We start from the raw sequence: 23,965 nt of genomic DNA on the forward strand, positions 1-23,965 counted from the left end.
AAAGCAGGGGGTCTACAACCACGTCTTAAAGTAATATTATTGTGCTTGTGGAAGCGTGACAGCGCAATAAACGCCGTAGAGCGATATCTCTCTTCCACAGGCATAATTCACGTTTCGCTAGCCTGCCGGCCACATTAAAAAATACGCCGTGAAAAAATTTGATTTCAATAGGTTTAGTATTATCAACTCCATAAAATAGTGAAAATATTAGATGAAAAGCAAACTAGGTACTGTAAATTAAGTTCGTAGATTCGTAAAATAGACATGTAATAAAGAGGAACGTTGTATAGAGAATATTCCTCAATCCTCATGTCTGTAGGTACAAGCCGAATCGCCTTCGTGCATTCAGATCGTATCGCTGACGTCGCCACTATTTGAGCTGGATAGACAATGAGCCTAGGTTCTATTTACACAGTAACCGACGTCCAAACACAAGAGACACGGCCGAGGTCACTGTAACCAACAGCGCCTGCAAGGTTTCTCAGAGCAACGAGTTGACTACACGCGATTCGTGTTGCTTATACCTAACGTGAATTCTGGTATAGCATGGAGAATTGATGATCACAGAATATATGAAATAGGAACCATTTTTACTCCTTAAACAAATGAGGATTTTTATTGTGCTTTTATTTATTTAGTTTCTAACTATTAAACCTTTTTGTAACACTTATCAGAGAGCTACGTACAGCTTTCAATAACGATAGTTTTCCCTTTCAGTATAAAATATTTAGGAAGTGGTTACTTATATCAAATGCTCCAATTTCTTACGTCCCACTTTTACTACGCTCATATCTCGTAGCGTTTTCCCCTAATTTGATTTGTGGCCCCATTACGCACTTGTCATGTTTTGTATCCTTTTAGTTTATTTAGAGCAAATCAGGTCATCGTCTACTTTATTTGATTTGGAGAACGTGACAGCTGCTGCTTTTTGTGTCATTTTCTAAGGTGATTATACATATGTTCAAGATGTGGTCAAAATAATGACCGAGTTTTGTTTTGTTTTTATTTGAATAATCATTAGACAAGCGTACAGCAAAAAACAATCATAGCGCCTAACAAGAACATATTAGCAATGTTTATAAGTGATTTTTTATTTTTAAATTAAAAACAAAGAAATAAATTTTAATCGCTCTTGCCAGATAATATTTTAAGAATGCAGTTATGCAAGTGTGTCTAAAATTAACAGAAATAAAAATAGAACGCCCCCGGGTGGGCTCGAACCACCAACCTTTCGGTTAACAGCCGAACGCGCTAGCCAATTGCGCCACGGAGGCTTGTGGCGTCTTGGTTGAAATTTTCTAACACGTCATGTCATAGACTCAAATTACGTAAAAAAGAACCATCTTCCTACATATTCCTCAAAGAAGTACACTGCTTACACAATATTTATTCAATTAATCAAGGATTTGATCAGATTTCTAAAACAAAATGCATGAAATATCAACAAAAACAAACGGCCAGCATTTTAATCACCAAATACGAAGTATTGTTTTAAAAACAAACGCATCAGAGTTTGAAATTATGAAGAACTTATTTAACATTCATAGAGCTCACCCACGCGGTATAATTTACTTCTAAAATGGGTTATTAAAGTAATCATCCAAATATGAAATATCAATTATTTTTTGCTGGTCTATTAGAGGTCGGTTAGAGCAAGATAAATTCTTGCTTTTCCTGCTATTTCAGAATGATTAAGCAAAAGTGACTCGTGTGTGACCATTAGTATATCCTTTTATGTCCAAGCTGATTATAGATTTCATCATTGTTTTAGATGAAAAAATGCTTATAATATTGTTCAGAAATTATGTAACCAGTTTTTGAAGTTCCACTTGTAAAAAATATCTGATGAAATCCGGTGATGAAATTATTTAACAAAATAATACGTAATTAGTGCCACCATCATCAGCCTTGGATAGCCCACAGATGGTCATAGGTCTACCTACCGACCAAGTCAGCAATAATTTCATGGAATGAATAGAGAATATTAAAAAATCACTACAAGAACTTGCTAGATATCTTGAATCAACATCATTTGTCAAAATTATTTTGATATATCCACAGGAATGGCTGGAATCTCAAGGTATGGAGCTGTCCCAAGAGGAGTCGCTGCCTGTGGACGCTTACACGGAGAAAGAGAGATGGAAGAACGTGCGGCCTCCAAAGAGGTCGCGGGTGCCTGACGACCAGCTGCTGCGGTTCCTGCAGTACGATGGGAAGGTGCTCTGGTAAGCATACACTGAGGGCTTAACCACCTCGCAAGAGCAAGGGCACTGGGGAGCAATTTGGGTATATATCTTGGAACGATGACATGTTTGGTGCAGTTATAGATCTCAGTAAGCGGGAAATAAAAAAAAATATCAAAAATAATAGACAAAATACAGAGGAATTATGTTCAGATTTGTTTCCATGGTAAATCCCACGTAAACGGACAAATATAAAGCTTTTAACGTATTTAACTAACAAAACAGAGTGCTGCCTCTAATTGGAATTTTTATTTATAGGCTAAGCTTGCATTCCCTCTTCGTTCAAAACAATGCAGTTATTGGAGAACAGTTTATCGATAAATACTTCCCTTGTAACTTGATCCGGAGCTGAGTTCATACATAGTTGGAATTATTTATTATACTCATTAAGGCTGGGAACAATAAAAGAGTTTGCTCTTCTTTTTATACTCACATTTCTCATTGTTATACAACTTTAAAGCAATATTAATCATTCATAAATCTCCGGTGTGAAAATTGGCTTTTCTAAGCTAAGCTTGGCTCTATTTACAGGTGATCAATACTTTTTGTTGATCACAAATCAAATGCTAGACAGTCAAACCACATTAGAGTGACTCGTACAGAAAAACAAATTCCACAGCGGGGAAATTGGTTTTATATTAGATATTCAGGTTATAAAGTGGTGACATGAAATGGTTCAGTACATAAATATTGTTACCGTAACTAGCACGTTACCTTGTTGGCTTCTGTGTATCCGTGCGCCGCGCAGACTCCGAGTTTCTCAATAGCTATCAAATTTCCGTCGTGTTTGAACGAACGCTAAATATTGTCTCGTCGGGATGTTACAGCTCGCTTCGGTATTGACAAATTCCGAGTGGAAAATACTTGGCTAAATCTTTCAGTGACAGAGGTCACATAGATGCTATTTTTTTGGATACCAAAATTAAGTTAGTTACCAGTTTTGAGAACAGCCCTTTTCCCACGGTAAAACTTGAGCATTGCTTATCAGTAGATCTCTCTGCTTTAGAGATTTCAGAATCCTATATCACCGTTTGCCACTGTTATAGTGTCATAGAATATTTAGGGAGATTTGTATAAGTGACTTATCCAATATGTTATATGTATTGGTACTTTGCCTGCGCTGGGATTTAACCTGCAACTCGTGCTTACAAGTCATACATAGAAAAGCAAACCTGCCACGTTGTGTACTTTTCAATACTCTTAATTGAGTATAAATTCTATAGGTACTCATTCTAATGTTGAAAAGTAACGCTTGAATTATAAGTCAATCCTAACAATATAATCCACAATGCAAAACGCTTTTTAAAATACTTAAATTAATATCCTTAGCCAGTTTAATGGGGCAAAATCAATTCTAATTACATTAAAGATGAATAGAAAACACCTTAACGGAACAATAGGTTTCAAAACCGGAAAATCTTATCGGATTAAAATTATGTTTCAATTAATATTGCGAAAATAATGCTACGACTATTATTAAGTACTAGTAGAAAGTTCGAGCATTGTCTTATAGCTAATTAAGCAGTATTATCTATGAACCAACACCTTCAGTTGAATCTCGCCTGCCCCTGTACCTACCGAGGCAAAATTAATACCAAACGATGTACGTTCCGTTTTGAATATCTCTAAAGACTAAACTATCCAAACTATTCTCAGATTATAGTCAGTTTCGCGGAACATGGTATTCAATGTTCAAAATGTATTTAATGCTTCATTTAACAGTAGATACGTTCCGGTTCTATAATAATATACATTTTCCAATATCAAGCTATCTAATAACTAAGGAAGATGGTTTTTAGAACAAACACATGCTTTTTACTATTTTTGGAGATATTTTACTGTAAATAAGTTAATGAAATATCATTGCAATTAGTTGGTACGTTTCATAATCAAAGTAATACAATGAAGTTGTGGCTGCGTTGTCCCAAAAGTTACTGAAGTACAAATGCATAGTCAAGTCTGTACGTCTAACTGTACGTAATTAAATAGCCCAATTTAATCAGAAGTCGCTATAAACCGCCAACTAGTTATACCGGTGCACTTGTCCCTCGGGGCACATCCAACCAACTCGGATTTGTCTTCTAAACGTCAGCTATATTGGATTACCTGAGCGGTTACTATCAGCCCTCCCTTGTGAGAGCGGGACATTGCTACACTCTGTCCAATGCACCGCCATGCTTTCGTAATAGCATCACTCTTGTGTTTTAACCTCTTATATATATTTTTTTCTTTAAAATCCATAATTAAATCCTTTTGGTCGTGGGGTGTACACAAACATTCAAGTGATGCACGAAGACACTCGGACTCAGGACAAGCCTTCGTGGATCACACAAATGCTTTAGCCGTCTTTTAGCCGTCTTTTAGCCGTCTAAAGCAGTACACGTACTGAGCTTTTAAACTATTTCAGACAATACTAATTTCATCTTTCGTATTTAAGTTTAATTTGTTAGTAACCTTTTTTTTGTTAATCGTTTAGTAGTAAACGGGACCAAATTGAATTATTTGCAATTGTTATGCAATACCTCGCCACGCTGATTTGTAGAAAACGAAATCAGATAAAATTAATCACAAAATGCGATTAAAACATTAAATATCTTAAATGCCGTTCTTACTTTTAATAGGCCCAACCCTTATGATGGAGAGGATTTGTTTTCTTATAACAGAGATTTAATAATACCTTCACGCTATACTTAGGTATCAGCGACAAAAGGCTGGGATACAAAACATTTACGCCAAATGCCCGAAGTCACAAAAAAATGCATCAAAAGTTTTTTAAGCACGTTTTATTATAAATATGAAATGGTACACTCAAATTTTATTAATTTTGCGTGTTCCCAAAATCAATAATTAAAGATTTCAAGCTTGTTTCCCATATTTTTTTCTGAACCCTCTCCTACTTAAAGTAAACAGTGGAAAATTTATGCTCGCTTCAAACCCGAATTGGAAATGTTCACTCACGGTTCTATTACAGTTCTCTTGTCGACTTAATTAAGGGGCAGCTGTATTTCAGATTACCTCTATTTTGGGGCCGAGTCGATAATAACCCGTGTCCCATAATCCTTATTGAACTAATCATGTACTTGTCTTTTTCTTCTTTTTATCGTATGATTCATTTGGGTACAACCTGGTAAGAGACTTTAAACTGCCCTGAAGTATTATAGTATTACTTTTATTCCTCCGATGAGGAGTACATCCATGATTTTTCAGGAGTGCTGGTATTCCTCTAATACCTTTATACAAAAAATCAATTTGTACGAATTTATCTCTATTAAGGTCTTATTTATAATCTTTATCCTATTTTTTTTCAATTTCTCATAAAAATGCGTTGGGCAACGTACTTTAACAAAACACAAGTGCGTTTCATTCGTAGCTACAGTGACCAAGGATCCTAATAGAATAATATTTTAAAGGCAGTCGGCCCCCGGGCTTGGACTCCGCCGACGTTCAGCACAGAATTACATCCATGTTAATTGCAAGGTTTAATTACGTGCTCGGCGTCGGTCACAGCTCCCACTGAGGTTCCGGCGGAGCTCGGGCCTCATTACAATAGATTCCATTGTGATTTTAATGAAGACTTTTGGCATTATTTGCTCTACAAATAGATCTCGAGAAATCTGCTTTGTAAACATGGTATTAGGGAATTTATACGACTAATTAACGGTATCATATTAAGGAGAGTTTGATAAAATAAAAACCTGTGCAGACCCGCAGATGCTTTCAGATTGCAGTACTTTACAGAACAAAAGCAAAGGAAAAGAAACGAGTGAACAAAGTTATTACTTACTCAGTAAAACTGATCACTTTCAGATGTATACCCATAAATACAGACGGCTTGTTTCTAAAGCCAAACCCCATAAAATTTGCTCTTATCGATCACGTACTGTCAGAATCTGGTTTTCGTTACGATACGAATTACTTTGTCCTTTGACTGGTCATTGCTTACGTGACCAGTGGTCATCTGGCGGATGGACGTTCGTAAGTCTCCATTTACATAAAGGACTAAAGTAAATGACCGTTGGAATTGACTGAATTTCGGGACTTACTGTATAAAATTAGTTACAGTTTACCCATGGTTTTAGTGATTCCATAACTTTGCCTAGTCCATGGTCAGCCCTATTTTATATTGTACGGAAACCAATATAATATTTCATATATTTATCTTCAATACATTTCATGAAAGTTTCATGAAAATTCTTCTCATTCATAGTTACGTAACTTTTCTATAGGTACTCGTACACATGTTTGTAAATTGGATTCTTGTCTTCGAGTACCTACGGACCGCACTAACGACATTGATTGTATCTTCAAATCCATAACTGTGCCTTCTTCCTACGTTACACTTTTACATTCCCTTGATTCAGTTTTGGAATTTTATTTTTCATAGTTTTACTGTTCTTCTCGATTTATTTATTATGATTTCCATATTTGAATATTTACTATCGTGTTAAGTATGGAGCCTTAATGGATATCATCGACGCTGCATTTCCTGTTATTGTCCGCCAGCTGCATAGAAACTGTCTGAATGACGTAAATCGTCATGAACCGCTGATGTAGCGAAATTTGTAATTAGTTATTAACTCAAAATTGTATGCATTCCTATTTCTAATATCGAGTAGGTCTCACGCATTAATTATTGTAATTTTTTATAAGTAATAAATTAGCATTTAAAATCATTTTTGGTTTTTTTTCTATCTGCCGTCTGCAGTATACGTAATTGGCGCAGTCGGTAGGATACTCGCGGGCCGGTTCGCGAGCAATAGAGTCATCTCATATCGATATTCGCGTTCGCGAGTCGCCCGGGCGGCTTTCAAGCCACATCCTGAGTATCCTGAATCTACGGGACAACTGCGGAGCCAGGCGGAGAATCCAGACATCGATTCGCAGAGAAAGAACCAATATGAAACTTATGTAAGTACACTTGAATCGTTCTCGTGTTGCTTCCTTTCTATTCCTAGTTACTTTAATCTCTAAAAATTTTTCGTCACGAAAAGTTTTACACCCGGGAACCTGCATCACGCCAGGCTCGCCGGAATATCATTGATATTAATAGAGACTTAGATAATTCAGATTTAAACTTAGGTTTAGATAGATTATTTAGTATAAAAATGCCACACGATCCTGACGTAATTTTCAAGGCTTTGCGACTTGTGCCGGAATTTAATGGCAACCCCAATATTTTAACGAGATTTATAAATATATGTGATAAACTAGTAGAGCAATATGCGAGCGCTGAGCCGGGAAGTGAGTTAGGAAATTTATGTTTGTTAAATGGCATCTTGAACAAGGTCACTGGAACAGCTGCCTCTACCATAAACGCAAATGGCATTCCTGAAACCTGGGTAGGCATTAGATCATCTTTAATTAACAACTTTTCAGACCAGCGCGATGAAACGGCTTTATATAATGACCTCTCATTAGCTTCACAAGGTAATAAGACTCCTCAGGAGTTCTACGAACAATGCCAAACCTTATTCAGTACCATAATGACGTATGTAACGTTGCATGAGACTTTACCAACGACTATCGAAGCTAAACGGGCACTTTACAAGAAAGTAACTGTGCAGGCTTTTGTGCGGGGACTAAAAGAACCTTTAGGTTCACGTATAAGGTGTATGCGCCCCGAGACTATCGAGAAAGCCCTTGAATATGTGCAGGAAGAGCTAAATGTAATATATCTGCAGCAACGCAATGAGTCTTCGAGGGCTCACAGCTCTCCTAAAATGCTTCCTATACCGCAACAGTCTCCTGTGACCCCATTCAATACATTAGGTATTCACAGACCGCCGGTACCTAACTGGCCGGTTCCGATGGGACAACGTGGCAATCAACCACCACCTCAACCCTTTAAATTTAATGTGCCTAACCAATATCATAATCGCATGCCTACTAAAACTCAACAGATGCTTAGAGCACCGCCACCAAATTATCATCCTCAGAGTAACGTTTTCCGCTTACCACCACGTAATCCACCACCAAATCAAATTGTAAAACCGATGAGTGGAGTTCAACATTTTGTCCCAAAAACTTTACCTGTAATGACGGGACATGACTGGCGTAAATCCGGGAATCCGCCGCCAAATAATTACTTCAAAACTCGCGAATTAAACGTTAACGAATTCTACTCGTCTGACGACTCATATAACTCAGTCGACTATTATTCCGAACCAGGGTGCGACTATTATACTGACTATTATAACAACCCCTATGACTATGACACAAACGCGACCTGTTACGACTTACCTTACGACGCTAGTGAGACAGAAGCTCAACCAGGCCCTAGCCATGTACATGAAAGTCAGGATTTTCAATCGACCAAACCATCAAACGAACAAGGATAGATATTAACCTACAGTACCAAAGACAACTACCATATATAGAATTTTCTGATCCACCATTAAAATTCTTGATTGACACTGGTGCCAATCAATCATTTATTAGCCCCCAAGCCGTCCAAAAATACTTTTCCAATTACTCGGTGAATTACGACCCATTTGAAATAACGAACATACACGGTGTCAGTAGAAATGAGCACTCAATTACATTACCATGTTTCCAGGAGTTTAACGAAACCCAAGATATTAAATTATTTATATACCATTTTCATGATTATTTCGATGGATTAATAGGACTAGATTTATTGTCTAAATGGGAGGCCAAGATAGATTTAAAAGACTTTTTACTAATAACTAAATTTGCAACTAACCGCATTAAGCTATATAACTCTCGTAATGTCAACCTGTACGAGGATATGATACCTGCAAGAAGTTCTAAGTTAGTAAGGATACCTATTAACGCTACGGATGGCGAAGTTTTAGTAGAAGAACAAATGTTTTGCAACTGCATTGTCCATGAATGCGTTACCATGGTAAAAGATGGCCGTGGATATGTAGAATTAGAGAATCCAACCCCTAATGATGTAATTTTTTACCTGGATCAGCCAGCTTCTGCCGAATTATTCAATATCAAGTGCACACAAGTTGAACAGTCACAACGTGTAGACGATGTTTTATCACGATTGCGTACAGACCATCTCAATGAGGAGGAAAAAGCTAACCTTTTAAGACTTTGCTCTCGATATTCAGATGTATTTTACATTGACGGGGAAGCCCTTACATTCACTAATAAAATTAAACACCGTATAAGAACAACGGACGAAGTACCCGTGTACACCAAAAGTTACCGGTACCCCTTCATCCATCGCCAGGAAGTTAGGGACCAAATCACGAAAATGTTGGACCAAGGAATTATAAGACCATCAGACTCTGCATGGAGCTCACCCATATGGGTTGTGCCCAAGAAAATCGACGCTTCTGGGAAACAAAAGTGGCGTCTCGTAGTTGACTTCCGTAAGTTGAACGAGAAGACTATCGACGACAAATACCCGATACCAAACATAAGTGACGTACTTGACAAGTTAGGTAAGTGCCAATACTTCACCACCTTAGATTTGGCAAGTGGGTTTTATCAGGTGGAGATGGACCCTCAAGATATATCGAAAACCGCGTTTAACGTAGAACACGGGCATTTTGAATTCCTTCGAATGCCTATGGGATTAAAAAACTCACCATCTACTTTTCAAAGAGTTATGGACAATGTCCTAAGAGGTCTCCAAAATAACATCTGTCTCGTCTACCTTGACGATATTATTGTCTATAGTACTTCCCTACAGGAACACCTGGAGAACCTGGAACGAGTTTTCCAAAGACTTAGAGAAAGTAACTTCAAAATTCAAATGGACAAGTCCGAATTCTTGAAGCTCGAAACTGCTTATCTTGGTCACATCATAAGCAGGGACGGTATCAAGCCTAACCCTGACAAGATTTCCGCTATTCAAAAATATCCGATTCCAAAGACCCCTAAGGAAATAAAACAATTTTTAGGCCTTCTCGGTTATTACCGAAAATTCATTCCAGATTTTGCACGACTCACAAAACCCCTTACACAGTGCTTAAAAAAAGGTAGTAAAGTAACTCTTAGTCCCGAATATGTAAATGCTTTTGAACACTGTAAAACTCTGTTAACCAACGACCCAATATTACAATACCCAGACTTTACCAGAGAATTTAACCTCACGACAGACGCTTCTAACTTCGCTATTGGAGCGGTACTATCCCAAGGACCAATAGGATCCGACAAACCCGTCTGTTACGCTTCTCGAACACTCAATGAGAGCGAACTAAACTATAGCACAATAGAGAAAGAATTACTGGCTATAGTTTGGGCTACAAAATATTTTAGACCCTACTTATTCGGTAGAAAATTTAAGATATTGACTGACCACAAACCACTACAGTGGATGATGAACTTAAAAGACCCAAACTCACGAATGACTAGATGGCGACTACGACTAAGTGAATATGACTTCTCTGTAGTGTACAAGAAAGGAAAGTCTAATACCAACGCTGATGCCCTTTCTCGTGTTGAGATCCATACCACGGAAATAGACGAAATTGACTCAGTAATAGAAAACATTAAAGAACTTAGCTCAATGATTAATAACCCCTCCGAGACATCTCGACCTCAAAGACAAACCGAAAACACAGACGAAATCAGACAGAACTCGACAACCGACACTGTACATACTAGTGATGAACACCCTATTCTGGAAGTGCCCATTACAAACGAACCACTCAACAGATTTCATAGACAGATTCATCTTACCGTAGTAGGAGACATAAAACGACGACCTATTGTGACAAAACCTTTCGAAAGTCATACCCGAATAGCAATCCAACTATCAGAGTCAAACTTAGAACAAGATGTTATAAGTGCCATCAAAGAATACGTTAACCCAAAAGTCAAAACAGCCCTGATCATAAATCCGCCCTTAAAGATGTATTCTATTATCCCTATTATACAAAAGACGTTCAGAAGTTCATCCCTTAACTTAGTGTTAACCAAAGTCGAACTTGAAAATGTCAAAGAGTATCTTAGACAACAAGACATTATACGACATTACCATGACGGAAAGACAAACCACCGGGGAATAAATGAATGCTATCTAGCACTCTCAAAAAGGTATTACTGGCCCAGGATGAAAGATCAAATCACTAAATTTATCAATGAGTGTACTATCTGTGGTCAAGCCAAATATGACAGGAACCCAATACGACCTCAGTTTAATATTGTACCCCCAGCTACGAAACCTCTAGAGACCGTTCATATGGACCTATTTACAGTTCAAAATGAGAAATATATAACGTTCATTGACGTATTTACGAAGTACGGTCAGGCATACCACCTACGTGATGGCACCGCTATTAGTATTTTACAGGCATTGTTACGATTTTGCACTCATCACGGATTACCCATAACCATAGTTACTGATAACGGCACCGAATTTTCCAATCAATTATTCTCTGAATTCGTACGTATTCATAAGATAATTCATCATAAGACCTTACCCCACAGCCCGAGCGATAACGGAAATATTGAACGTTTCCATTCCACAATTCTTGAGCATATTCGAATTCTAAAACTACAACATAAGGATGAACCAATTGTTAACCTTATGCCATACGCTATCATAGGCTACAATAGTTCCATACATAGTTTCACCAAATGCAGACCTTTCGATCTACTAAATGGACACTTTGATCCAAGGGACCCGCTTGACATAGACCTAACCGAACACATTCTGCAGCAATATGCTCAGAATCATCGTCAACAGATGAAACAAGTCTACGAAATTATCAATGAAACATCTCTTGCTAATCGTACGGCTTTAATAGAAAGTAGAAACAAAACGCGCGAATCTGAAGTAGAATACATCCCTCAGCAGCAAGTATTCATTAAAAACCCTCTCGCCAGCCGTCAGAAGGTAGCACCACGCTATACCCAGGATACGGTCTTAGCAGATCTGCCCATACACATCTATACGTCTAAAAAACGTGGGCCCGTAGCTAAAGCGCGACTAAAACGTGTTCCTAAAGGTAACACATTGTTACAGGACTCTGCTGCTACTGACAATACATGCGACGCATCCTCAAGAGATAAGACTTGAGACCCTAGCTGATGGACCCGGACTATTACCATACAAACTGGGACCGACACGACTAACCATACACTATCATTCCTTTATACAACCCATTGACCTCAACGATATTGAAAATAAAATCGACTCTGTACAGACTCAATACATTTAGGACTAAACTCGATAACGAAACTTACCTACTCTATGAATATCAAATTGATTATCTTACTAATAAGGTTGGCAAATTACTACACCAAATTAAATCTTTAGAACCTGTTAGAGTTAAAAGAGGTCTTATAGATGGCCTAGGGTCTATAGTAAAAAGTGTCACTGGCAACTTAGACTACCAAGATGCCCTTAAATACGACGAGGCTCTTAAAACCTTACAGACCAACGAAGGCAAATTAACATCAGAATTTAATAGCCATCTGAGTCTTTGCAAAGAGTGGATGTCCCAACACAATAAAGTGTTAGAACAACTAACTTTAAATCAAATAAGAGTTAATGCCACTTTAGAACTACTATTACAAAAAGAAGCTTATAGGGACTATAGCTTAATTAAATTTGCGAAATTCGCACAAATCTTAGGAATTATAACAAACAACGTAGAAGATTTAATGTTAGAAATAATCAGATTAGAAAATATGATGGCTTTTATACGCGCATCTAGTACTCATCATTCCATGATTGATATAGAGGCCTTGCAGTCAATGATAGATAGATTAAAATCCCTTTATACTCCAAATCAAATTCTAAATTTAGAACTTAGAGAATATTACAGCTTAATCAAGCCAGGATCTTATTTCATCGATAAACGTATAGTAATAGTATATAATTTTCCAATTGTTTCCCAAGATACATATGACCTATACAAACTATCCATTGTACCCAACAAAAGACAACTTGCCCTTATTCCTTCCTCTCCTTATATAGCAACAGATGAGAAATCGTTCGTGTACATAGAGGCTGAATGCCCGAAGTATAGCAGTACTTATCTCTGCGAAAAGAAGACCGGCCAGCAGATCCAGTCGAAACCTGATTGTATTCAGAAACTCATCGTTCATCAGAGTCTAGAGAATACTTGTCAATTCACGAAGATATCTCTCATCAAGGAAGCAGTAGAAAAATTAGACGACCAACATTACGTGCTGTCTCTACCCGAACCTACCAAAGTTCAGTTGGCATGTGGGAGAAAGGACTTCAACACACTTCAAGGAAGCTACCTCGTAACCATCCCTATGGGTTGCTATCTACAGACTCCAGAATTAACTATAATAAACGATGACAACGCGATAAAGGGTCAACCATTGAAACTAGCGAAGATACCATACGATGAAATGAATCTGACTGCCGTCTCTACCCACATCAATTTCAGCTCGATCGATCTGGAAGACTTACACAGCATCCAAACTAAATTCATGTTGGGAAAACCTATTGACATCGAGGAGATTCAACCAACTGCCCTGTACCACACAACCATCCCACTATACGTCATATTACTGGGCGCAATCCTATTTTTCACTCTGAGATTAATTCGCAAATACAAATGTTGGAGACTAAAATCAGAAGATAAAGAAAAGCAGTCATCTCTTGAGATACATACATACGAAGACGTCAAGAAAAATACCAGAAAACGAGATGACTTTCCAGCAACATTTTCTCTTAATATGGTCAAAAATAGTTGCTGATCTATGGGTGGAGGTGTTAAGTATGGAGCCTTAATGGATATCATCGACGCTGCATTTCCTGTTATTGTCCGCCAGCTGCATAGAAACTGTCTGAATGACGTAAATCGTCATGAACCGCTGATGTAGCGAAATTTGTAATTAGTTATTAACTCAAAATTGTATGCATTCCTATTTCTAATATCGAGTAGGTCTCACGCATTAATTATTGTAATTTTTTATAAGTAATAAATTAGCATTTAAAATCATTTTTGGTTTTTTTTCTATCTGCCGTCTGCAGTATACGTAATTATCGCAAGTTTATACATCCAGTTCTCTCTACTTCTGAGAAATAAGGTCAGGCTGTAAGCATTATGTAGCACACATGCGTACTTATTTGAAAACATCACGTACACGTTGGCGGGATGCCGCGCGTCAATCGTTTACACTTTATACTGCGGGGAGTGTGAGTAAGATACGAAATGGTGTCGCTTACGATCTCACGCTATCATAGACAAACGCGTTAGTAGTTGCCGATCCCTAAGTAAATTAGCGATTTCCCTTCATCAGTATTCCGTGCACGAATCATTAGGACGTGAATTATAAGTGAACTTGCTTCTCAGTTCGACACTCGGTCTCACTCTCGACCGCTTTTTATGACCCATAAAAGGAGTTATATTATTCCACAGATTTTTTTATTTTAAGTGCGTCATAAATTACAAGTTATTTTAATCAAAATACCTACTCGAAGACGAAGCGTACCGCGACTTATTATTTTATTATCGTGAAGAAAAATCCGTGTTTTATGTGGGCACACAGCAAAATATACTTTATATTATTAAATTCAAAGTATGCCCGCATAAAAATATTCAAACATCTATGTGTCGAAACATTCTAGATTGGTCACTACGATATCATTAATATTTCTCCATCTAACCATCTAATCAGCTTGGTCATGAACAATATATCGAGTAATACACTAAAATTAATGATACTTGTTATATAATAGTTTAACTTAAATATTTGTAACTGTAAATACACCCTTACTTGAAGTTCAAAGGGCCTGTAGAATGGCTACATATCGCAGAACATTAAGGGTGTGCAGAATCACTCAAATACAGACACTAAAATGAGAAGTAAAAGCCACGTCATTTGTAATAGGAATGTCTTTCCCAAAGATTTGAAGTATTCTATTCGTATTCTATGCTAATACGATGTAACATGGTCTGCGCCCTCGGAACTTGCAACCTTATCGCTAGCCAAGAACGAATATCCAAGCGACACTTCCCTTATCACTCCTTTATTACAAATAGAAATTAAAATTCTGCTATACGTCATACGGACGGCATATCAACGGCTTTAATACATCTATCAGGGTATAGCACCCAAAGTGAAAGCCATTGTATATATTTGTCCTCAAAAGTTAATTGTTAATGACTCATCACTGACATTATCACTTTCCATCTTCTTTATCAACTGTAAGCTGAGGATTAATTTGAAGCTGTCTCGATTCAGTTCAGCAAACTCAGCAGTGGATATCTAAAACAGAATCTTGGATTTTCATTGAATACTTATGTCTATCTGACAAGTGTAAGATGACATGGATCTTATTGACAAGATACGGATTAACGTAACGAGCAAGAAAACTCCGCTGTCGTTTCTGCCCGATTTGCTTCCAACAAACTCGTTAAGTCGGCGATTTCTCTCTTAAACTTTGCTCAACTTGAGTTAAAGGCGAGTTTCGATTATAAATTTCATTATCGCTGTAAACTCTCTTGAAAATGTGACTTATTCCGTCAAACGCGTTTAATTATTTTCCATTAGTACGCCAATATTAACTTTTAAAACATTAATATTGCAAAGTATCTTTTCGCATGTTATAGATAAATTGCAAGCAGACTTATACATGTAAATATATCTTTATTATTTTGTATCAAAAGTAAACTTGCAAAATCCAGGTTTGCTTATACATAAAGCATACTTTCGATGCGATAACTTATGTACCACAGCCGCAGGCATAACTTTACTGTAAGTCGATGAGGGACTCGGTTGGGGTAGTTAATGAAAACTTGGCCGTATCACTTTTGTATACGGATTAGCCCTACTTTGTTAAAGACTTAGATAGGGAGCTTATAAATAGCTTGTTCGTAGTTTCGCATTTGTGTCAAGTCTTGGTAGGCATCGACCGCAGCGTCGGCTTTCGGCGCGAGCGGCCGCGCGGTCGGCGCCCCGAGCCCGAGCTTCGCCTCTCTCTACCCTCCCATCTGTTCCTTGTTTATTGCTCACAACTTTACTGTTACTCAGGCCGAACGCTGCTTTAATCGTTTTATACTCTTTGCTATTTATTTTCGGCCAAATAATAAATTTTGCTCTATAGCCGAACTGAATAGAAAAAATGCTGCTGTTGTTATTGTTCGTCTGCTCTAAGTCTGCGTCTGGGTCGTATAATATGTTCTAAGGTTGCTGGACGATAAAAATTCTTGAAGATATGTACTAACTAGATACCAAGAATCAAGTGGCGGAGGGATTATATAATTGCAAGAGCGATGATTCTGAACTGTCTTTGTTAACGCCTGGTTAATTAGACTGAGCAAATTTCTATGAACGCGTCATAGTTGGACGTCATTTAACTACGACTCTGTGTAGGTTACCTATTCAGTCGTTCTCGTTACCTCAAATGCTAGCATGACGTATGTGCTGGATACGAAAGACTCGAATTTCCCCGGTATTTGGTTCGTGCATAAATTAGGTTTAGAAATGGAAGGAAGTTTCCATTGCCTTTTCGTACAAATCTGTCTAATTCATTTACATTCAATTTACCGTTCTCTTTTGTCTTTGTAATTAGATTGAGAGCACATTATTTTAAATGCCTATTTATCTCAGATCGTAATAATAAACACGGCACGATCCCCAGAGTTTTGTTCATAAATCACTGATGTTTCGCAACTGGGACAAAAGTGTCACACTTTCCTCTTTTCCATTTTTGTTTTATATCCAATAACTTACAGACGAGATAACTGTTCTATTTTATAATAGTGTCATAGTTCTGATATAGACGACTCACTAAATTTACTCTGATTTAAATGAACTCCGTGGCACAGGTTAGTATTAGCTTTGTAAGCATGGGTGCTTCTAACGGCTTATTGCACGATATTAGTTAGAAGTAGAACAAAACGTGCCCCCAAAGAACCAACATTTCCACATTGTCTAAGGTACGGAAGTCGAAATCGCAGAACTTATCAAAGAGAAATTTCATTTTAAATATTTAGCAATTAAATGATTTGTATAATTATTCGTTATCCCTGTAGAGTAAATTGTTTGTACTACGTATTTATGAGTGACATTATCTCACCCGTACAAACTTAACATAATTTAGATCGAATCTCCTTAGAGAGCTACCGAATCCTTTGTACGGTTAGGTAGCATCATAATTACTATTATCGTAAACCCTTGTATGTTATCTTCACGGATGAGTGATTTGTGAAGACACTCTTCGTTCAGTCCTGATACGAAAATCAATAACATCGGTATGGGTTAATCTTAGCGAAAGTGCTAGTCATAAGGTAGAGTCTTTCCATTTAGATATTATTGAATGTATGTCGCTAAGATTCATAAGATAAGATGCCCATGAATCTCATAATCAGAATAATAACATATTCGAACTACTTTTGTTCTCAATTATTTTTAAAAGACTTCTTAGAATATTTCAATTAATAACTACGTGTATAGAATATTTCAGTTAATAACTAAGTGTGTCTTCAAGGATTGTAAACTTGTCATTCCTGCAAGATTTACTAAATTTAGTAGCGTTGTGGGTTGATGTGTATTTTCAGATTACGTCATCAAGCCCCTTGTGAATGAGGCAGAGTGTATAGATAAATGTAAACAGATATTTGTATGAGAAATCGTAACGAGCCAAAAGCGTGGGCGTTTGCCTCCCCTTTCTTAGTTCCCAAGATGGCAAGGCTATAGAATTTGCGCAGCCTAGTTCAAAAATCTTGGTGCTAAATCATGCATGAGAATCTGAAACTGGGAGAATTATAGGTTTTCTAAGAATAGAGGGCGAACAAAATCCGGTCGTGAGTAATAGTGGGGAAGTATGCTACGGAAATGTAGAGCTGCCCAACGATGCTACGCGAAGCGAACTTTGTATTACGGTGACTATAGATAGGTGGACAATGCCCTGAAAGTAGCTGCAGTACCGCGGTGAGATAGACAATATCTAGTTATTGTAGTATTTTTGTAAAGAGATATTGTTCCTTTTTATACGTCTGCAGTAAAGTGGTGTTATTGAAAACAATTTTATTTCAATTTCAAATGAAAGACTTAACACTAGTATTAGAAAGACAATTTCCCAATACCCATCCATTCAACGAGAACGACTTCGTAATCACAGGGTTATTTTAACGAATGGCCATCTGTTCGATTGGTTAATCAAAAGAAGAGTGTTTTTTGAAGACAATGGAAATTTTTGCTCTATTTTAAGAAAGGATATTAAATGAATCTACTGTTTATTTGAAGATATTGCAGAAACTAAATATTTATATATAAAACGTAAACACTTGAGCAATCGCGACGTTATTATTATACACCTTTATGTAGAGTTGTAGAGACTTGGGCATCAATCATCGGTAATAAATCCATGTCCAAACCAATAACACGCAAATAGTGTAGATTATATTATAGGTACTTACTTACATACTCAGATACTCGTAGATATGTGTTTCGCTTTCATACATTTGACACCAGTTACTAGGTAGGTAGACAAGTAAGTGGCATCAGTAATGATAAACCAATACAACTGAAGTATTAAAATAACACTAAAATGGTCCATTTTAGTGTTCAAATATAATATTTTAATAGCTATCGACTAATAAACGTATAAAAAAAAAACTCCCGCACTAAGGAATTTAATTTTTGTGTCGCGTCGGTTTTGCAGGCTTTCAAGTCATATGCCCGATTTAAAATCTTTTTAGTTAGTATACTCGTTTTGAAGTAACTCATGAATTCTTTATGAAAAAAACTCATCTCTTGTAATCAATATTAATCTACGTCTTTCAACGTCTATTTATAAAGAAGGATGAATTAATATTACACGAACCCTATAATACAATTATAGGGAAAAAATCCCAAAGGCGTGGTAAAATATAAAGAACGCGTAAATAATCGAGTATGAACACTATGAGTAAAGTTATTCAGTCTGACGCAATAGACGTAACTTCATAACGTTTGACGGCGTTATATCAGGGGCATAGTAATGAGCTGAGGGGAACACAAACGTCTGTTGCTTGTCCCATAGGATAAAATGTATAATTGTGACACATTATAAATCCCACATGACTATCTGCACGTTGTCATGCTTCAAGCACATTTCGAGTGAAAATCTGTTCAGTTTTGTATCTTTTCGTATCCGTGCGTTGTTCCATTCAAAAGTTTTTTCTGGTGAATTTGAATGTGCTACAAAGGTACTTTATAGGCACACAGATGCAAGCATTAAAATCTATACCTACATACAGTTATAATGAAATTCCTTATCTCAGACTAAAAAATAACAGTTTCCAGATGAGCAGACAGACGATTGAATGCAAATGCAGCTAAGATAGATGCTCAAAGTGACAGGAATAGATAGAATAACAAACGGATGTATTAGAGAAAATTGGATAGTCGCGCCAGTGAGAAAGCTGAGCGAATAATGTTTGTCTTTGTTCAACAATCTTCTGAGCAACGAAAGAATGTAACGATTTATATCAAGATGCAGAAGCAACGGCGGAGAAAGGAATAATGAATTTTGTAAAGAACGCCAGTGGAAAAGATGAAAATGCGAGATTGATGTTTGTGTTAAGAATGTTTGCTTGGACCTACAGTTTGGTGTGGTCGATTGCAAACTAAATTAATTATTGGTAACTCCGTGGTTTCTAGGCATGCGGTCGAGATTGACCACATTCATTACCTTTTGTCGATTGCCATTTCTACCCACATTCCCACAGCTAGAAACCTAAAGTATAGGCAGTAACAATAATTCCACAAATTAATGTTATTTAAACAATCTTGCCTACGATGCATTTAAGTTGATTTATCTTTTTTTACCTTTACAGAATATAATATAACATCAATGCTATGTAAAACTTAAAGGAACTTTCAGATATAAACTGGCTGATATTTCCTTGGCAACCAACACGCCTCTCTACTTTACGTTGGTACGCCAAAGGTCACGTACCTTAATTACTGATTTACGGTCTATTGGAGATAAAATACCGATTGTACCACTAGACTTATGGAATACGACTGTTTCTCAATGAGGCCCTAGTTTTCCAATCGAATGCGTAGATATAGCCAAGGATAATCTTTTAGTAACGTATCTTTGTTAAAAATAGACCTGAATCCTTACGCTCTATTCTTAGACTTCCTGTTTACTACAATTAAAAACATATTGCATTCGCCAACGGATAGTATCTAATTGAATTCGATTCGACTATTCAATAAACCAATACGAAAGTCCCAATATATTCAGACGAACTGCTCACGTGTCTGATAACAATTGCACTACAAGTTTGTGTAGTATCGTTACGGCGAGGAAGGCACACAAAGCGACTGCCGCCTGACCTCACCCCTCGGGGAAATCAGGCTTTCGTCGTAAGATGTTATCACGATACTAGCTGCCCATACACCTGATAATATATGATCTCAAAGCTGCCCCTTACGACAGCTACGGCAGCCAGACAATATGACGCGCTCAGATTTTATACACATAATATTTTTTTCACAGTTTCGACGTGGTTTGGGATGATCGCGACTCGGCCTTCGGTAACCTTAAGGATTATAAGCTTTTGTACTTCCTCCAAGATGACACCATCGCTATTAAGGTACGTATTAGTGGTAAGGATCATTTAATTCACATTTTAATGAATAATGTACCTTTTTGATCAGTTCAAGATGCGAAGTTCCAATTAAGCTAGCAATCCAATCTTAATAAATCTGCATACCTTGCAAGTTAAAAATGCGCTTGCAAAACGTTTCTTATAAGCGGAAGGCTCAGTTATTTCGCTATTCATGATTTGGAGGGGCTGAATATCTTAAGAAATTATGGTGAAGCGATTTTTGAGTTTTCAGAAGTATATTTTGCGCTTCGCGAGGCCTCACAAAAAAGCCATGACAAAAGCCCAGTGAAGTGGAGGCTCGACAAAATCTTTCATTGACTGATGTAATTTTCCTTTAATGACTTCGACCTTTGTGTTGACTAAACTGTTTCACTTGACATTTGTCATAAATCATATTATCATAAAAAACTTTTTCATAAATATTTAAACTCTTCCTCCGCGCTCCAAGTTATTATGGTTCTATATAGATACATTTTTGGTACTTTAAGTCTTCATTATCTTTTCAACATTTTTTAAATAGCACTGTGCTTTAGTTATTCAAAGAAATATTTAAAATGTTAAGTTTTTGTACATATAGTATGTGTGTTTAGATAGATACATTGCTTACTTACTGGCCTACCTAATATCGTAATAATGAGCGATTAAGTACCAGATAATACTTTATCTAAGAGCAGGTACTTCAAGCCTTCATCAATAATCAACAGTAAAATAAAATTGGAGAACGAGTGGTCATGAATTTAGATTTTATCGTCATCACACAATTGTATTTTATGAGGCATTATAGTACCATAACCGGGTATTTTTTTGGTGCTTAGTCGCTTACAGCAATTTAACAGCGGTTTATATTAAAAATATTCAATTCTTAGTCGGCAGGTACTATTTTAGTATTCTAATTAAGGCCAATTCAATTTGACAAATACTGAAAAGCGAACAAACTTATCCTCAGCAATAAATAATATTGAAAATTATGATGATACCAAAACAAAGGAGAAGAGTAAAAGCGTTCTATAAGCAAGAGTAAATTTAGGGTTTAATTTAAAAACAAGCGAGGGCCTTGGAAAATCAGAGCAATGAATATTTATTGGGGTCCTGGGACTAGGGCGCACTCCAATTACGGGCGCTCAATAAAAATTCCTTTGGTCCACATCGACGACGTGTGGGTACTTATCCGTATACTTAATAATTAATGCTTAATTACTGGCTATGCGGCTATGGTACGTAGCTTGGAGTGGACACTGAAGTTATTTTAAGAAAATAAAATGGTTTGAATAGCAAAAACCTCAACACTACAGTCATCGCCTGTTAGTTAACCCATCCTTCATGTCATTTCATTTCTTCACGCCAATTACTAAGCAACAATTTCTGCAGTAATGAACGTATATTTCTTTACAAATACTTGCAAGTAGCTTTTCTTCTCTCCGTTCATAATGTATAATGTTACTTTCCCATTGAATATAGTTGTATTTACACAGGAAATTCACGACGGCAAGGGCGGAAAAGATCCTTTCCCAATGCTTCTAAAGAAAACTAAGCTGCCTAAGAAATGGAAAGAAAAGCCCGGTAAGTTTGTTCTTGTAAATATTATAGTACTTTGTACCGCAGAACATGTGGCTTCTACTAAGTTCAGCTTCCTACTCGATAATGTAACAATAGTTACTCTAAGGCTCGAGTGATCAAGACTAGCTCGTAAGCCGGGTCCACAAAAACCTCTAATCGTCTTTCAATGGTGCTTGTCAACTGGTAAATGCCGATAAAAAATGAATGCGGTAATAATACGGGCATGGTGCCCACATACCTACCTATATTGAATTCCGCTACGGTAACGACTCAATCAGAATATCTCAAGGGTTTCCGAGAAATAATGCCGTTTTCATTTTATTTTCGTAAAGGTTTTGAACGTAGACAAAGCTCTTACTTAGTATTTAGAGACATAGGTACATGAAATGTTAGGTATGGATGTAATGTTTTGAAATTATAAATTAAAATGGACGTTCATTATTTTTTTTACGTACAACCGTGCATGATTTTTTTTTATTCGAATTCCTTAATAGGGAATCCTCCTCTATTTCGTTTGTAGTGACATATGTTTTTCTTGCAAAATACAATTTTCCACTGCGAAGTAACTCGGTTACTGCGGTAAAATGGTTGACGGTATAATTGGAGAAAAAACATTTTCTGTTTTAAAACAAAATAGAATTTGCTTTTTAACTTCACAAATAGCATTCCGATGTTCCATTGTGCTGGAGTAAGCGGCCGAGCGCGCGCAGTTAATCCTACAGGCATTTAGCTTAAAACCGTTCTGTCTTTTGCAGTTTTACAAACAAAGTCTCATCATTTTGGTATTAGTAGTGCATGAATCCAGTATACGTTTCGCATTCTCTTTCGTCTTCAGATGGTGTAACATTCTATCTCATATCTGCAACGTTATCTGATTGACTCGAGCTGCACAATTTTTTTTTAATAGTTTTCGCAATTAAATTGTTATAATTCAGGCACAATAGTCTTTTAAGAACAATGTTGGAAAACAGTAGCGCATGATTCTAATAAAACTAAATATAAGCATTCGCACTACAATACCAAGACAAGTAGATATTAGTACCAGATATACACCTGTTCCTTCTTCCTTGTAAATTTTTCCAATGTAAATTAAAACGGAAAACGGAACCACGGCGAAAATGCCCGACATAATTAATAACGTTGGTACAGTTAATAAGAAAATTTGATTGATTAACCATAATTTGAAAGCGAACAAACAGGGCTACCTACTCGCTTTATATTAATAGCCTTTAAGGAGATTAAGCTATGAAAGTTTGAGGAGATACCGGAGAGCCGATCTCACTCCGACTGTACTTTGATATAATGAATAATTGCAGCCGAGGGAGGCAAAAGCTTTATAAATCCTTGTTTAAAAGAAGCAATCTTGGTTATCTGTGCAGCGTACAATTTTAAATGTGCTTATGAAAACATGTTACACGTTGCAAAAGTGATAGTAAAGAAAGAAACAAAAAGATTTTAATTGATAGGAGGCAGACAGATTTTTTTATCTGAAAATCTGATCCGATCTCTTTGACAATACGACTTGATTACGTTGTGATTTGGATTTTTAATTTCCTTGATTACAATATACGGACTAATTCCAAAAAAAATGTAAATTCCAAATTTTTCCTTTTTTTATTCGTACCTATTATATTTGTAACGCTAATGTAA

At 36.8% G+C, this 23,965-nt stretch overlaps 1 protein-coding gene and 1 non-coding gene across 3 annotated transcripts in view; one reads left to right on the plus strand and one right to left on the minus strand.

Moving 5' to 3' along the window:
• Positions 1-23,965, plus strand: part of LOC113493527 (EF-hand domain-containing protein 1-like) — a 70,046-nt gene that overhangs the window by 31,099 nt on the left and 14,982 nt on the right. For both annotated transcript variants that reach the window (XM_026871537.1, XM_026871538.1), the window contains exons 5-7: positions 2,062-2,225; positions 20,647-20,743; positions 22,231-22,318. In XM_026871537.1, coding sequence (XP_026727338.1) covers positions 2,062-2,225; positions 20,647-20,743; positions 22,231-22,318 — 349 coding nt within the window. The remainder of the gene's footprint in view (positions 1-2,061; positions 2,226-20,646; positions 20,744-22,230; positions 22,319-23,965) is intronic.
• Trnan-guu lies at positions 1,201-1,274 on the minus strand. Its single transcript has one exon. It is a non-coding gene; the product is annotated as a tRNA-Asn (tRNA).

Source organism: Trichoplusia ni, chromosome 4 (assembly GCF_003590095.1).
Source record: "Trichoplusia ni isolate ovarian cell line Hi5 chromosome 4, tn1, whole genome shotgun sequence".
Classification (NCBI taxonomy): Eukaryota; Metazoa; Arthropoda; class Insecta; order Lepidoptera; family Noctuidae; genus Trichoplusia; species Trichoplusia ni.